The sequence below is a fragment of the Cystoisospora suis genome, assembly GCF_002600585.1.
Source record: "Cystoisospora suis strain Wien I chromosome Unknown contig_165, whole genome shotgun sequence".
NCBI lineage: Eukaryota > Apicomplexa > Conoidasida > Eucoccidiorida > Sarcocystidae > Cystoisospora > Cystoisospora suis.
Window position 1 is genome coordinate 32,972 of NW_027152967.1, and position 17,327 is coordinate 50,298.

Consider the following 17,327-nt stretch of genomic DNA (forward strand, 5'->3'; position numbering starts at 1 on the left):
ACTGCAGTAGCTTCAGGTGCCACTGAGCGGAGCGAGACAAAATAAAGCATTTCTACGAAGTGGGCCAGCCAGAAAACTCGTTTGACTATCACGGGCTCACTTGGTCAGGTCAAGCATAACTTGCTGGGCCTTGTGGGCGCCCGTTCGTGCCCGGGTAGTCTGGCTGTATGTATCACTTCTAGCGCGCTTCTGGGCCGAAAACCTCCGCACTGCGAAATCGTCACGGCAAAGTCCGCCCTTGGTTCGGTCCTGTAGCCGCTCGGGAAATCTACGCTGCGGCTCACAGTCTTGTGCTGCTGCCCCCCCCCCCCNNATGCTCGTCAAAGACCGTGCCCCTGCAACACGCTGGGGCTTAGTATCGGGAGGGGCACATTATGAGCGATATGCCACCACCAGGGGAGAACCGAGCTGCCTATCGGGGTGCACGGGGTTCTAGTAACATCTGAGAGATCTCTGCACGGATACGAGTCGCTTCAAAATCATGTGTGTAGTGATGACAGCGCTCTCACACCTCGGCAGAAGTCTTTTCTGTAAACTTTTTCGCAGCGGTGTCCAATTCACGAACAGCACGTGCCTGACGGCTCCGGAGAATGCCACATTGACATCTGTGCGATGTTGTACACATTGGCACCTAGTAAGAACGCGGGCAACGGTCTAACCCACTTGCGGTCTCACGTCCTCGGACCGTCAAATCAGTCTTGACACTCATCTGTCTGGCCCGTTCAGCCATACAGTTGCACGCAGAATGGCATCCACTTTTCTTGTGCTAAACTTTCCTTGTGCTAGTGATAGGTGCTGTCAGGACTCTCTTTGAAGGTACCTTTCTTCGCCTCTAGGCCACAACAATGCAGTCAGGTGTTCTTTCGTTTACTCGCTCTAAACAACATGCTCTCCTGGGACCCTCTTCTATCTCCCTTTCTTCTGTCCGCTCGGTGTCGGCCGCATTTTCTACTGTCTTTTCCCTCTCTCCATGTTTTGAATCCTCTCCTACCGCCGCCGCTTCGTCGTGGCCGACCACAAGCTCGACCAAGTTTCTTGCCTCTCCTGGATGAGGCACATCGAGGAAAAAATTGCTCTTGACAATGAAAGAAATTGCTGCCAGCAGCATCGCCTCGTACTCACGCACCTCGGGAGCTAGCAACTGATACAGAAGAGGAGGACGCAGTGGAACTTCGGGCCAACAGGTACCCCTACTGCCGGATCCGCGGGCACCGAAGGCCGGCACGAGAAACGACGAGGGCTGAAGCCCGCTCGGATGCGTGTATGGGGAGGCCGGGAGACCTGAAAGGAGCCCACAGCGAGCAAAGACGCATCTGCGCAGTACCATCCGCGCCGACTTCATGAGAACTGAAGGAGGATAGCAACAGACAGTCACTTTATATCTGTATGGTCCCACCTGACGACTCCTAGGACGAATGCGTGTGATTACGTTCGCTACGGCCCCGTACGGATATTTTTCTCACGACCCATTCTGAGTAAAGCTTGTCGCAACTGGAGAGAAACACCAAACTACCAAACAACATGTATCCCCACGCGGAACTAACGGCAGTTATAGTGGCTGACTCCCAGGAGAAAAAGAAAGAAAGTTACAATGTGAAAGGCAGAGGCTTCCCCGTGAAGTACCCAAGAGAAAGGGGAAGAGGATGGACGACGTAAAAAACGAAACCGTACGTCGTCTAGCCCTTACTGCGAAGGACAGTAAGGGCTAGACAACGTACCAATGCATAAGTGTAACCGGGCACTGTAAACAATACATCAGAATTCACACGAGACCATGCTTGATGTGATAGTCACAATACAGTACACGGAAGAGCAGCTGTTAGCTACCACGACTCGCGGGCAGAAAGGGAGGAACGTAGCTGCCACGCCTCTTTCCTGCGCACGTCGAACAGCGGTACTCAAGTTTTCACATACGCGAACCAATCAGATTCAGGACTTCAGGACTCCGAACTCAAATATATGCCGATACGGAAGAGTCGGGAGAACAGTCTACTTGGCATCCAATTGCGCAGGAGATTTGCACGGGCAAGCGAGGAAAATATGAGTGCGATCTGCGGTGGGTAGACGGAGACACGGTGGAACTGAACGCGCACGGTTTCTGAATGTACGCCAAGCGTGAACAATCAGCTTCTATTCCTGAGATGCCCCTGGGAATGTCGACACGGCCCAAGAGGACAGACGAAACGGAACTAACATACCACCATGTGATGCAAACTCCGCGTCACTTACAGGCATGTCGGAGTTCTCGCTTAAGTGAACATATGGGGGGAGGGCGCGGGAGCATTTTGGGGAGATGCGGGCAGAGCGCACTCGAAAAGAAAGCAGGATGAATCAATCTCCGTCCATAAGCCGAAGTCATCGTCTCCCGAAGAATTCCTGAGGAGACCACGGTCCCAAAGTTCAGTCCACAGAAAAGCAGCCGCAAGAAAACTTGGGAAAGACAACTCACAACCGAGAAAGACACCCAACTTTGCTATACGACGACGCTACTCTCGCACCATGATACAGAGTATGCAAGGACAACACGCACTTGGTTCCATGTGAACATTGACCAAACAGATATCAAGCGCTTTGAACCCGCGAACGAAGGAAACAGTCAGCTGAGTCCCGAGGCCTCAATACTCAGTTGACTGTACCTCCCGCAATCGATCCGGAAAGCTAAGGCTTCTATCACAAGCGCCTACTACCTCCTGTCCGAAGAGGTTAACGGGGCATGGTCACTGACGCACAGCCACACACAGATTGGACGAACCGCTCTCCCTCCTTCTTGACTCACGCTCGAGAACGCTTTTGGGTTTAGGGGGAAGCCGAATGGGTCCGCTGGTTTGCTGAAAAAGAAAAGAAGATCCGTGCGACACCCAGTAAACAAATCTCCTGGACAGCACCAGAAGATTGGAATGCGAACAGGCCACGCGAGGGAGCTTCCTACGCACGTAAAAAAACGCTTTCATCCACGAGCCCTAATTACGGGGAAACGCGTCCTGGTACAACGCATACACCGCCTACCCGTTCACGCCGCTAAGAAGGAAGTAGCAGAATGTAGGTTTTGCACACCATCCTGCCACCCCGAGCGAAAGAAGCCAGGCAGATACTAAACAAGGCAGAATATGAAGCCTGACAAAAAGAGCTAAGAGTTCCTTTCCCGTAGCAAAGGAAGCAACAGAACACACGCTCTGGCAACACCAGCACCACCAAATCGCAGAATGAACGAAACCCTTGTGCCAGTCGAAAGGGAAAACATGAGATTGCAAAAGCGACACCTGAAAGAAAGACGAACAAGTCTGTAGTTGGAGAAAACAGGCGAGGTTCGGGACTCAGCAAGTAAAGAGCCCGGCTAACGAGATCCAAGGACGCACTTTCTGTTTTGCCTTCTCGTCCGCCTCTCGCTTGCGCTGTCTCGATGGAAAATTCTCCTTCCGTGCTGCTAACCAGGCCGCCGTTTCCGCTTCGTTGTCTAACAAGCTCTCGCTGAGCAGACGAGACGTCACACGGGAAGCGACAGACCAGAGTACAGGGGAACCTCGGAACTTCTAGAAACCGGCCCAAGGTGGAGCAGAACCGCCGGAGCGCTCTCGTTTTTCCCCCGCCTATGCTCTCGGACAGCCGCCAATATGCCCGGGGTCTTCCTTCCAGCGTGCATGCCAGACCAGCGCGCTGTTTGCTGTCGAGATGCAGAAGAACCCTCACGTGGCTTCAACGAGAGCCCCCGGCGGCAGCCAGTTTTCCGCCAAGGAGGCTGATACAGTGGACATGTTTTCAGCTACACACGTGTGCACTGGCGAGGGCGCGCGGAGTGGGCAAAAGTATTTGTGCTTCCAACAGTGCCCGCGCGCCGTGGAGAAAAGAATATATGTTTGCACTTTACCTGAGGCCCCAACACGTATCGACTGCACACCGGCCTCGGCGCTGATCTTGCACGCCTGAAGCAACCCGTTAACAAACTAGCAAAAGTATCCACGTACGAACCGCTCATAAAACCCGGAAGAAGACGAAACATCACCCCCGTGTTCGCGAGTTTTTTTGTCCCGGAAAGAGTGTAGGTGCCCACGCAGAACTTTAGACAAGAGAGCTTACCCTTTCTCGTTTTTCAAGTGCTTCAGCTTGTGCATGACCATGACGTGAACGGGCCCCTTGTATTCACACCCGAGGACGTCACAGGAGACATGTTCCTCTTCCTCGTGTTGTTTCAGCTTGTTCACATTCCGAAACGTTTTATCGCATAGCAGGCACATCGGCTCCTCCTCCCTGGGAAAATAACACACCGCACAGGGGGGGATTGAGTGAGGGTGAAGGTGTGCGTGGACTCATCCGGGCATTCCTGTGCCCGAGGGCAACCCCCCGGCCGACTCTTTGAAACTTAAGAAAGATACGGACTCTTAGAGCGGGATATAATGATACTTGAAAGGCATACTGGAGCCTCTTCGCCAATCGCGACGGGTGAAAAGACTTAACAACACCAACGCACACAAGATCTACAAAAGTGTAATCGCCTTTCTCTGAGATCTAACTGCACTTCCACAGCTATGGTTGAAGATCCTTGGCAGTCAAAAACAACTCTTCCTGCGCCAGCCGAGGAGCAGATGGCAACACCTGTTACACGCCTACAAGTAGGCTCCCCTTCACACGAAGAACCAGAAGGGTCGCGTATACGGGGAAACAGTGATCGGCAAGACGACTGGAAGTCAGAGAGCAGCACACGCACATGCGTTTCCTCTTGGCTCCAGCTTGTGGAGGCAGGGTTCCACCATCACGACTCCTTTTTCCGAGGGTAGCCACCGAAGGCTCTGGGGGCGGAGGAGGGGGGACGGGTCCTCCCCGCCCGTTGAAAGCTAGTTGCGAATTTTTCGAAGAGAACGGAGTGCTGGGAGGGCCCACTCGCTCACAGTCGCTGCTCGCCCGGAGGTCTCGATGTAACCCTGCAATACTGCACTGCTCCGGTTCTTCCTCAGATGGCGATGCATGGCAAGGATTGCCAGATGCTCCGCCGCTCGTCATGAATGCCTTTGGCGGGATGGTCCACGGGTTCTGTCCAGGCGGTGGAGCAGCGTGAGAAAAACGCGCGGAGGCTGCGTCCGTATGAAACTGCTCTGTTTGGTGAGGAAAGGATCTTTGATGTGGGCCGCACGTGTTCCGAGATGCTCCCGTGACCGGGGGCGGGGGGGGATGCGAAACAGCCTGACCGTGTTGCAGTCGTGGAAAAGATGGCGGAGGCGGGACCGCGGGGTAAGAAGTATAGGAAGAAGGAGTACTCGAGGGTGGTGGTGGAGGGTTTGGAAAAAAAGAACGCGAAGAACAAGGCGCAGTAACAGCAGAAGCCAGAGTAGACGGAGAGGTAAAAGAAGACAGAGAGTGCGACGTAGACGGAGGAGGGGGTGGGCAAGCGGGAACGGACCCAGGCGGGTTGTATGTGGACGGTAGCATGCTAGTGGTGACCGAATTGGGTGCAGCTGGAGGACAACCCGGAGAGCACAGAGAGGTCGAAGACAATGAAGAAAGTGCACCACTGGGGAGAGGACGTGGAGGCGGAGGCGGAGGAGTACTATGCGAACTGCCCGGGAGAGAAAAACCTGGTTGCCTTTGCAAACCAGAACAGACAGCAGGAGGTGGAGGAGGCCGTCCACCTTGTGCTTGGTGCTGGTTAATACCCATACCGCCTGAGGCTGGACCAGGGGCTAGCTGGAACACTGTCCCGGACCGCACAGGGACTTGAGTCACAGACGCTTGCTGTGCTGTACCAAGCATGTGAAGGTTCGAGACAGACGGAGTGCATGACTGGCCACTATGTCGGGTGACTCCGGAGTCACCTGATATCTGCTGCCCCTGGTGCCACTGCATTCCATTCTGAGCTGCCTGCCCTGCTGGCACAGCAGCCGGCTGGCCGCTCCATCCTGACATCCTCGGGGCAGCCATCTGCAGGAAACGAAGCAAAACGTGTAACGCCTCCTGTTGATGGCATCATAGCCGGTGGCCACACCTTGCCCGTTACATACAGCGGCCTGCCTCAGCTTCATCCCGGCATGGCATGGAGAAATCGCTATGTCTCTGTATCGCTTGGTCTGTCCTACGTAACAAAACACGAGACACGGTCGTTCCTGGCAACGACCGACTACAAGAGATGTGGGCCGAGTCAGATCGAGTGACTTTAACGTTTCCGAAGGGGCGAGCTTGCCAGACGAAGCTAGCCCGTGAAACGCGCGCTCGCTGCGGAGGTGGAGCCACCAGGCTAATCTGGCTCTCTCTTCGGCACGCCTCCTCTGAAACCGACTACGTATGATCTGTTCCATATCATATGGCGAAGGCGTCGGTGTGACTCTGTGACAGGCACACTGTCTGCGCGGACTGTCGAAAGGAGTTCCTTTGCTGCATCTTAGGACACAGCTAAACGTCCGGTGGTTCCATTCCTGGATGTTTATCCAGTGTCACGAGACAGTAAGTGCCGACTAACCAACTCGCCCCGCAACTGCCACCCCCTGAACGACAATGACCGATCTGCGAGGTACCAGTAAGTGCTCAAGTCGGCTGCCTCGAGAGGTGGGCACCCCCCGACTTCTTGTGCCTAAAGCTATGAAGAAGTGATTGTGTCCAGCGCGCCCGCATATACACTACGCACCAGCAAAAAGTACAACTAGGCAACGTATCTTGATAAATGTGACACGTGGATATCGGCTCCGCACAAATAGTTCAGTAACCGCTGGTTCGCCTCACGTTGCAAAATACACTACAGTGTCCAGGCAGCAATGTGGTCGTGGTAACTCAGCACGCACGGTAAGAGAGGTGCTCAACACTCCAATCTGTCCGTGGAACTAAACTGGAGGGAAAAGAGACCATTCCTGAGCAGCCACCTACGTAGCGAGATAGCAGAATTGTCTGTGTCTCTCTCGCCTTGAAATACCCAGAGAAACTCTGTGCAGCTAACAGCAGCGAACCTACTGACTTTGCAGCCACTGAGGGAGAATTCGTGGGTCCCCGTACATAAGAACTCCGCACTGTACTTGCCAGCGAATCAGAATATTCCAAGCAGGCATTCCGGTGTGCTGATGAATTGCCCCGCAACCTGTCTGTCAGTCGGGAGACTAAGGAGCGCAGAAGTCAGCATTTCCTCTCCTGTAATCCTTCGACTCTCGGCAGCCTCTTCACTCTCTAAAACCGCAGCTCAAGGGAGCCCTTGGTGTCCCGGGCCCCTGAAGAAAGTTGATTATTTGCTTACCTCAAGCAGTTGAGCGAGGGTTGCCCACTAATGTCTCCACGCCTGAAGGGAGGGCTCGTTGTTGCGCTTCTTCTCCGAACACCTGCTGTGCTGGCTCTCCCTGGAAGGGGGGGCTACAACTGTAGACCGGTAGCAACAAGCTGTGTCTCAGATCTGTGGTTTGATGTCTTCGCGTGGGAGGCTCAGTGCTTCTGTTGAGAACAATTTACCGTCCCCGTTCTCTCGTTGGCCGGCTGAATCAACTGAGGTATTCTTTCCCTGCTGTCGTATCTAGGCCGACTGACCGGCCTCTCCAGCTGCCCTCGAAGATCTATGCGCCCGTGAAGACCCTTCAGGTCTCCGTGCGACTGGGGTGCAAGAGGTAAGAAGCACTGACCAGGTTACGGGGGCTGCTGGGGCTGCCACCTATAGTACTGCCGAACCCACAGAGAGGGCTAAGGGAAAGCCCGGAGGAGGCGGTTGCGACGTCTGTCTCCCCGGCTGCGATACCGGATGTATCTGCTCGGCCGCAAAAAATCAGTGGCCAGGATCTACCGGAAGCGCTCTGCTGCACCTCGCCGGTTCTATGCCTGGAGAGGTGTGGACGAAATCTGATTACAGGGACTTCCTCGACCGACGCGAAGAAGTAAGGCTGGCTAAGCAGCCCCAAGAACGAAGTTTCGGGATACCTTCTAACGCAAATCGAGAAGTAGCCAACACAGAGAGACGAAGAACGCAGGCGGATCTCTAAAATAACCCCACAAAAGAAAAGCTCGACAAGCTCACCAGTCCACCAATGTCGATTGTGAAGGTCTACTTCCGGGGCTGCTGCCGGCTGTGGCAGATCAAGCACTCAGCGGAAAACAGTCCTCTTCTGCGGACCACGGCCATCGTCTGATATATAGCCGAAGCCAAGTGGAGAGGTCAATAGAGCAGCGAATGTCACTCTTTCTCTCTCCCAGCTTCATTCTGATCGCTCACGGGTGCAATCTGTGCATGCGCTCGCAGTGCATGCAAGCCTGGGCTTGACAGACACGATTGGAGTTTCCGGGCACAAGAGGGGACCTGCAGTGGGCAGCCGGTCGTAAAGGCCCACTAGGTTGCTGGGCGGCCTTGGCAGAACTCGTGACAACTCCAAAAACAACCGAAGGCACCTTACGGGGCGCTTCTAATTGCTGGCCGCGTCAACGCGGGTAGCTACACCTGGCAAGTTTACGGTTGCTTTCTCAGTGGTTGGGGATCCACCGCTAATCATCGCCGTAGTGCAGCGCGGGCTCGCCACTGCCGTAGTCTGTAGCTTGGAGAGCCCACCCTCGCCGTAGCCGACAACGCAAGAAGCCGGCGTTCGAGGAATATCAATCACGAAGGATAACTTCCTAAAGAATTTCAGAGGGTAAATAGGCCGGACTGGATTTCACGTGCCTTTGGTAGGTCCGAAATGGCCAACCTGGTACGACTAACGCAATACTGCGGTGTCGCGTGTCGACTGTCACTGAGCTACTTGCAGCCCAGGGGCCTGTCGGAACATAGAGACGCCCCCCTCCCCCCATAGACTTCCTTTGAGCGATTGACTATCCGTGAGAAAGATGGGCCCGGCGGCTTGTTACAAAGAAGAGAGCCCTACTAAATCCATAGTCCGTGTCAATGAATGTATTCAAGGCGAGTGCAGCACTCGCCTGATCATTTTGGGTAGGAGACCCGTTCGCGTGTTGCAAGCCCTCACATTTCCCACAGATTCCTTTTCGTTTCCTAGCTCGGTGACGGGCATACACCCCTCACGTGCCTGCGAATGATACGCTTGAGGGGCCCCCCCCTTCGCTAATCCCGTCTCCTACTGTGTTCTGCTTCCCTCGTGTGTGCACGGTCCCAAGTGTCTGCAGTCTTCAATCTCTGGTCACAAAAGAAAAACAAGGGAATTTTTGTGCCCTACGGCCTGCATAGCAGTGCCTCAACAGTCGTTCCAACATGGCGGTCACAGTCTTTGAAAGGTGATACGAGACTACCTTCCCATCTAACTCTAAGACTGTCAAGGACAAGCGACGCTCGAAGAACGCTGAATACAGAACGCCATCCACAAGCAAGAGCATTCGTGTGTACCCAAGATGGATGTGCGAGCTAGGTTCTGCCTCGGGGTCTTTCATATATGTAATCTGTCCGTTGTCAGGCATTCACCATCCTCCAGGCGCGACAGGTAGTTCAACTCGGGCCTGCTCGGGGGCAAAGTCTTGGCTAGTGATGGCGGCGGCCTCTTTGTTAGTATCGCCCCCAACCGCTTCGCCTTGCTCTGCTGATGGTTCAAATGCCGTCTTCCCCGCAGCAGCTGGTGGCACAGCGTCCTTGCGGTTCATCTGCACATACGAGGCGCCCTCGACTCGCGCGCGCAGTGCTGCTCCGAAAGTGCCCCGGGTGATTTCACGTTCAATTGCCTGCCTTGTTTCTTCCCGGGCCTTACGAATTTTTTTTACCCTGTGCCTCGCCCACAGTCCAAAGGCAGCTCTTACCAGCCCGAGAAGCATTAAGCTGCCTACGTACCGGACACCAAAATCACAAAGCTTCACCCGGGATCCGAGAACCCTCCTTGCTAGCAGAACGAAGAACGCTATTCCAGCTGACAAGGCGTTCTTGACACCTGGTAGCGGGGGTTCTTGTCCTTCAATGAGGACATCCGCCACTTCCTCCCGGAGAAGAAGTCTTCTCAGCTCCAGCGTGTTCTTCTCTTCGGTAGAGAGATTCGGGTTCCGAAGTCGCCTCCGCAGCAATGCTTCCTTCCTTGCCACCCTTCGCACGCGGCCATTGTATACTTGCTCACGATGGATGCCTCTGTAGAACACCCACAAGTAGTAGATGGTAAAACCTCCAAACAGGAGGAAGTAAAAGGGCTCCGTGCCGGCAAATAGAAGGTGCGCCAAGGGTTGATCGCGGAAGAGAAAGTGAAGCACGTTGAACACATTGTCTTTCATTACAAGACGGCTGGCAAAGCTGAATAGCGTGAGGAGGAAAAATAATAGCGCGCGCTTCCCTCCCTTCCTGCGAGGGCGCAGCACCTTGAGGATAGACAGATAAGACCGGGATTTGATGTCGGGCCTTTCGTGAGAAGACAACACAGTCTCAACATCCTGTCGCTGTCCCCTCTTCCGTTCTCTTTCCCTCTTGGCACCAGTAATCTCTGCTGCTTTGTTGACTATGTGCACTCTCCTCCGCTCTTGCTTCGCCTCTGGAGAAGGTAGATCAGTCGGAAAGGAAGCTACTGGTGAGGCGACGCGCGCGACGTCCTTCCTCTTTGCCTCTCCTATGTGGGTGTCCCCAGCTTGTTCTGGAGAGCCAGCCGTGGCAACGTCCTCCCTTTGTCCGGACACCACAGTACGACTAGTCACACCGTCAAGCACGTCGACTCTCCTCCTTAAACTGCGACCGCTACTTTCAGAAAAAGCCTTTCCGTCTCTTTTTCTGCCTTGCTGAGGGGAAACAAACAGCCCGTCTGCTGCTCGCCTCCGCTCTGCCCCCAAGGAGAACGAAGTTGCCCCCCCGTCCCTCCGAAGGCCAAGCAATGCTTTGCTTTTGTCAACATCTTCCCCTGAAACAGGAGTTGTGCTACTGGCGTGAACTCTATCGTGCCCGACAAAAGAGTCGGCACCGACAGGAGTGCGGTCTCCTCTTTCAAGTAAAGCCCCCTTCTCTTGGCTTCCTTCACTCCAAGCGTTTCCCGAATGAACGCATAAAACCAGATATAGGAGGCTAGCGCAGACTACGCTAGAGTAACCGGTTCTTTTGTGGTGTCCAAGAAGCCTGTAGAGAATACTGAACATCTTGCGGGTCCAGCTCTGGAAAAGTACAGCTGCGCGTTCAGCTTGGACATTCGGTGCTTGAGCCTACAAATATGATATGTTGCCGGCTTCGCCTCCGGTGTCCGGCTCTTCCTGTCGAGGTCGGTTTGGCCTGTTGAAGGGAGCTGCCCTGCCCATGTACCTCAAGACAGATGTACTGCAGCCGGCTACAGTACAGTTACCCGGCAAATCGATGAGAAACATGCGGCCGCGTCGGCCTTCAAAGGGGAATCCGCGTCGGGACACGATCTGACCCCCCCTCTTCGTGGCACGTAGCACGCGCCGTCATCCGCCTGCGGAGCTGACAGACAAGGATGGCGATTAGCACCAAAGCTGTCAAGCGCTTCACCAAAATCACCAGCTACCCGCATGCTAGCGGAGACCATACCCAGACGCAAACTGTGCTTGGTACCACTGCGGCCCTGCCGAAGCATGGATGAGACACGGCACGCCGGCCGGCGCGTTAGCAGTCCAATAACGGAGCAGAAAGTGAACTCATGCCTACCGAATGCACCGAGCGGTCGCCACACGACCACCGGGTGCATCTCAGTCGTGAGCAGATATCTTTTTCATCCGAGAGAAAGAGGTGTTCCTCGTTGAAGGCGAATTAGCGGCGCCTGAGTCGCAGATCAGGACGGCAGTACCGTTGGCGCAGCGCGCAAGAACTGCACTTGCTACGAGTGCTAGCTAAAAAAAACGAGCTGCGCTCCCGACGGTGCAGGCGGTACATCGGGAGCAGTAGTAGAACAAACTTAGGTATCTGTCGGGGGGGAGCTTCCGCTGAAGTGGGGATCGGCAGTGCGGGAGTTCATCGGGGGAAAGGGGCTCCGGCATTCAAGCCCCAACGCATCGGGCCACCTCGGAGAACCTGTACGCACTAAGTGGCCGTGCCTACTTTTCGATACTGGAGTACTCAATCGGTACTAATTCACAGGACCGGGGATAGTCTCTCGAGCTTGTGCCGTACTCTCCTCACATTGACAACTCCGACGGAGACCATACCCGGACAACCGATCCTGTCTCTATTGTTCGGCGCCTCACATCGGATGCCGCTACCAGCCATCGATCTGCGGGGCTTTTTGCTGGGGCATTGCCGGGAGAGCACTCGTGCTTCTCCGCCGTACTTGCGCTTGCCCCCCCGTTGTGTGAAGGTGCAGTGCAGTAGTTACGAGGATCGGTCAACTAGATTGTCAACAGTCTCCCCGCGTGACTGGCTTCTTAACGTTTCTCCGTCTCGGCTGTCTTTGGTGCCGCAGTACGGATGCGCCTGGCTGTGCTAGCAGGCCGGGTCTTCCTGTTGGGTGGTTTATTGTTGCTGTTGTCGCGAATGGGCATTCCTTTGACAATAAATGGCAGTCCAAGACCGCTCACGAGGCTGTCCCAGGTCCCCTCTGGCCGTGTTTCACACGCTCTCGGCAGGGAGGTTTATCACTGCGGCTCTGTTCGCGCTGTCGTTCCATGTCTTGACACTCAGCCAAGGAGTCCCAGGCCTGCAGACCAGCAGCCTAGAAGCGCCGCCAGTACCGTATTTATCAACGGCAGAAGCCGGCGACGGTAAGACGAAGGAGAAAGGTACTGTCGCGGATACTAACTCGGGCCGGCCGTCGAGCCGGCTGACACAGACGAAGAAGCGAGATGAAAAGAGAAAGGGGAGACAGTTTTCGGGACAACACGAAGTGGATTTTGAACTCTCTGGAAAGCAGCGGCATGTCGAACAGTCGCAGCCCGACACAGGTCCTGATTCATTCGGTGCGCACGCTCCGGCCGACGGTGTTGACGCAGGCCCAACCCAGGGATCCTTATCTCAGACTCATCGTGGTCAAGAGAAGACACAGCGTGTAGATGGATTCCGACCTCCTTCAAACATGGCTGCAGCTCCGGAAACTCCAAGGGACTGCGCGGAAGAAAAACTCATACCACCGGCGCACCTACCAGGCAGTACTGCGGTGGTAGCAAGCGCAAGTCGCGAGTTGAGACCAAATGGAAAGCTCCGGAGGGCGAAGTGGAAAGCTCTCGACAAGAGTCGGGACACGGTAGACAAGCTGGCAACTGACAACGGCGGTATTCGCCTTTTGGCTTCTGTAATCCCAGCCGGTCCTGACCAAGCAGAAGGTGAAGAGCGGCGTCCCGCTGAAGCAAGCGAACGTAGAGCCTTGCAGAAGGAGCTCTTTCGGCGGTTTGAAGAGGCAGAACAAAAGGCAATAGGCCGCATTCGCCCGTTAGATGTCCTATTTGAAGAACGCCGGGGCGCCCGATATGAATACTTGATGCATCTACGCCCGGGTCGGCCCGGTCTCCTCCGGGGAGTTCATCTGCTAGTCTTTCTAGTCGTTCTTGCGTCCTCGCGCCCAGAAAGCTGGAATTACCTGTACCTGCTGGTTGGCTGGGGGTGGGTGGCTGCGGCCTTCTTGACGTTATGTCTTTATAGCTTGAAGCGTGATAGACTTTTGACGTCCATCGCGAGAGAGCTGAAAAGCGGAAGGTGGTGGGGCAAGTCTTTGGAAGAGAAGAAAGCCGCACAATCACTCCTCTTGAAGGTGATTCTTGAGAGAGAGAAACCGCGAATCGCGGGCTCTTCCGCCATTGGAGCGGGCCTTTCCTTCCTGTTACTCTCACTGTTCGTTGGGAGAAAGCCTGCGGTTGGGCCTGTGGTTCCCCAAACACCGCACGCACTATTGTCACTGGATAGTTATTTTCCCCAGATAGTGACCGCAGTTCTGCTTCTGTATGGAGCTATTCGCCTACTGAGCAGTCTCGCAGCCAGACGACGGTACGCGAAGATTCTAGGCAGCAAGGGAGAGACGACGAAAAAAGCCCGCGGAGGTCGTCGGGAACAACGCAAGCAAGGGCAGGAGCGACGCGCGAATGCGCACGCTGTGTTGCAGCCCTATGTTGAAAAAGTAAGGGCTACTTAAGTCGCCACATGGTAGGAGAGCAGGAGAAGAAGAAGGTGTTGAAAAAGGGACTTTACCGCCCTCCTCCAGGCTCTCAATGCGGTCCAGACGGTACGAAAACAAGGCCCCCGAAGAAAAACTTGCGGCACTCATTCCAGGAAGGCGACAACGCATTAGCTTGTGGACCTTGGAACCGTCCACGTGCCAGAGCTGGGTCAGTCCAAGTAACGAGGGCGTCGGGAAAGGTGTGCTAGAAGACGTTCATGATGTCGGATGTTGGGAAAATCTAGCTTCGAACGGAATCAGCGGCGAAGTATCGCTTGAGACCACGCCCGCGGATGTCGTAGAAACATCCCGGTGTTTAATTTTCAAGTTTCTATTTGGCGGCAAGACTACGTTTCTTTGTACCGACGATTTGCTGTGCGTGTCTGCAATTCGGAAAGCCCACGGGCGGGCCGGTCAAGGTGAAGGTCCAGGCCGTGGGCTGCAACAGTTCTCTGACGCAATACTCCGGCTCTCGGCGCTCTCGCAAGGACACTTTCAGGTCACGGAACAGGAAATAGACCCTCCGCCTACTCGAGGTCTGACCGCAACCACGTTTCTCCCAGTCGGTTGTCGTTTCATATCCTGACCATACCAGGATAGAAAGGCAGGCGCAGTCCGTGTCCAGGTGGCCAGCGCCCGGAGAAGCCCATCTTCTGAATCACAGCCCACAGGTTGCAGACGAAGAAGAAACAGCATCAATGGGGGTGACGCTTTAAAGGTCGTCCTGCGGTGGATGCGTTGCAGGAGGGCTACTTCAGCCTGTGCAGCAGTCTCGTGTGGCCTGCTTCTCCGGAGACATGGCTGGAGTTCTACAAGCCGTGTTTGACGCGAAGCGATCTGTCCGATGCCAGTGAAAAAGCGTAGGCCGTTCCTCCAGTCAGTAAAGTTCATTGATCTTGGCAAAAGGTTATTTGATTGCATGTCCAGGAGGGATGTTTTTGCAATACTTTCCGTTGCTCCCACTTCTTTTTCCTTCCTCTGCGGCTTTCTGACTGGAAGAAACTGAAAAGCTTATGCAGCCATGAAAGACGGAACGGCAGTCAGTGTACTATCGATCCTACACCGCAACCTCTTGTTCATTGTACTAAGACTCGTAGAGTGATGCTGTCGTAGCCGAGGTTGATCACGCTGGTGTTTGCTGGGGTAGATTTTGATTCAGCTGGTGTCCGTCTTGCGCATTTGTTTCGCCGTCTCGGGAATGCCGTGGCGGCTGGCTTGTCACTGCCAATTCTGCGTGTTCCCCTCTGTCTCCCGCGTCGCCTTTCACACTCCCGGTTCGCTCTCCAGGGCTCTGTTGCGTCTGTGGTCGCCCCCCGGTGCAACCGCCCGGTCGCTCGCGCTCCTAGCGAGGTTCGGAATTTGTCTCCCGGCGGTTTTCGGGCTCCGTTCTCCGCTTTCGTAGGGTCTTAGCTGTCTTGCCTTACTCCGTTGATACTAGCGGCGACTGCGTCTGCAAATGAAGATCTGGAACCAGCGACGTGGCCGGCTCCCATTCTGTTTTCGCGTGAGTATTTCCTGTCGTGCGTCGAGTCGGGGGAGTTGTTTTTGTCGGCATCCGGTGACGCTGGGTGTGCGTCTCCCTCTGCAGTTTCCCGAACTGGCGTTCGCATACACGTTGTCCAGTTAGCCCGGGTCCACAGACTCCCGACTGGATTCCCTAGACCGTCCCGTACGTCTGGCTCCAGCGGATGATGGCTCTACGGATGATGGATGCCCCTCGTCTTCCTCTCCATGAGAGCGGACCCACTGTCGATCTCCGTCGGTGGCTGGTGCGTCGCCGTGCAGGATGTTCCCGTGAGTACTTTGAGGCTCTCCTGTAGATACGTCTGGTTCAGCTGGGCGTGTTGTCACACCTGATGACGGCGTTTCTTCTGTGGCATTGCAAAGAGCGGTGCTCTCATGTGAATTCTCTGGCTCTCCCCCATTGCCCGTACCAAGCTTCTCCGGGAGCAGAAACCCTCCCTCTACTCCACTACGCTTATCGACAGCCAGACCATATCTTGGTTCCGACGAAGGAGCTCCATCCCCCCCCCTGTCTCTGCTCTCCCGGCCTCCACGGTCCTCCCAGCAGTCCCGTGGGATTTGCGAAGACGGCGTAGACCGCACAACACGTAGACATGCACCAGCGCGCGCTGAACGCATATCGATTCGACCTCGATTCAGGACCCCTGTATCGACCACAAGCAGATACCGTGAGGACTCAAACGTGTACACACCTATAAGCATCAGGTCACCCATCTATACTTCCGGAAGCAGGGTCGCCCGCCCTCCCACGTGCAAGCCGGCTCATTCCGTAACCCGTGATAGCGGGTAGACCAGTAGCGTCAGCTGAAAGGCCTGTTTAGAGACACAGTAACCGCCCGCAAGCCCCGGATACACGAGTAAGTGGACCAGCACAAGCAGATCATCTCACTACTCGATTACGCGCCTCTACATGCCCAAGTTGCAGAATTCCGGTTGCTTTTTAAAGTGCGGTGGAATAGCCAATTTTGAGATAGTAAGTCCGGACAACGACCAGCGAGCCGCTTCGCTAGTTTCCGTAAGTTTCAGGTGGAAAGGACAGCTAGAACTCTCAACGTCCAGCCTCACCATTCTTGACTAAGAAAGGAGGCCAAGCTGTCCGGCCGGAGCCTTGCCTCTAAGGAATATGTATAGGGAGATGTGTGAGAAAGGGATGCCTTCAGCATGAGGAGGACTAGGCAGCCGGTGGAGTTGGGACAGGGTGAAGTCACTCGCTTCGTAAAATGCCCGCCTTCGGTCTGTCGGAAGTCATCAAGCGCAAAAGGCATCAGCGAAGAAGTCCTGACGGCCGACCCAGAAAGCGACCAGTCTCCCATGAGACCAGATCGGATCCCCTAGTGTAAGAATCGTCTGGACAAAGTTTAGTTGATTGCTGGTGCTTATTGACTGAATCTAAGCACAAAGAGCAGTGCTTGCCGTTCTTCCATTTTGAGCGCATTACCAACAAATCCGCTGTCGGCCCTCATAGAAATCGGCGAGGCCGCAGAGATGCCAGACCGGACTCGCGAGTCTAACAAACGTGTACAAGAAATAGAGCCAGGAAGATCGTTCCCTTCTACGAGTGAAGGCAACCACCAACATATGTAACGAGTGGTGTAATTATTTCCGTTGGCGTAGAAAGGCGAACTGCTGACTGAGATGACACTAATCTCTCACAGCGGTATGACTTTGAAACGCAAACCGAGAAAGCTGATCTGATTTGTGTACCTTGCGAACAACTAGCTCCATGGAATCACCGGTTCACCTTGCACGGCGATTCCGCGACAGTACTGAAATTTGCGGACAGAGACCCCTTGAGATGTCATCGAAGGATGAAAAGAAGGTAGCTCTGGGCATGCCACTGAACCCTGCGGAGTG

The 17,327-nt window shown here is 54.8% G+C and overlaps 3 protein-coding genes across 3 annotated transcripts; 1 reads left to right on the plus strand and 2 right to left on the minus strand.

Annotated features, from left to right (window-relative positions):
• Positions 1-658: 658 nt before the first annotated feature.
• Positions 659-8,138, minus strand: CSUI_000379 (zinc finger (c2h2 type)). Its single transcript, XM_068060613.1, has 7 exons — positions 7,208-8,138; positions 4,703-5,910; positions 4,075-4,245; positions 3,357-3,468; positions 2,777-2,828; positions 2,230-2,376; positions 659-1,281 (listed from the first exon to the last, which is right to left on the minus strand). Exons 2-7 carry the CDS (start codon positions 5,908-5,910, stop codon positions 833-835), a joined length of 2,139 nt encoding a protein of 712 aa, XP_067927407.1. The 5' UTR covers positions 7,208-8,138; the 3' UTR covers positions 659-832.
• Positions 8,139-9,042: 904 nt separating this feature from the next.
• On the minus strand, positions 9,043-12,093 carry CSUI_000380 (uncharacterized protein). Its single transcript, XM_068060614.1, has one exon. It carries the CDS (start codon positions 10,990-10,992, stop codon positions 9,355-9,357), a length of 1,638 nt encoding a protein of 545 aa, XP_067927408.1. The 5' UTR covers positions 10,993-12,093; the 3' UTR covers positions 9,043-9,354.
• On the plus strand, positions 11,590-15,879 carry CSUI_000381 (uncharacterized protein). The gene has a single exon (XM_068060615.1). It carries the CDS (start codon positions 12,360-12,362, stop codon positions 13,923-13,925), a length of 1,566 nt encoding a protein of 521 aa, XP_067927409.1. The 5' UTR covers positions 11,590-12,359; the 3' UTR covers positions 13,926-15,879.
• Positions 15,880-17,327: the final 1,448 nt, after the last annotated feature.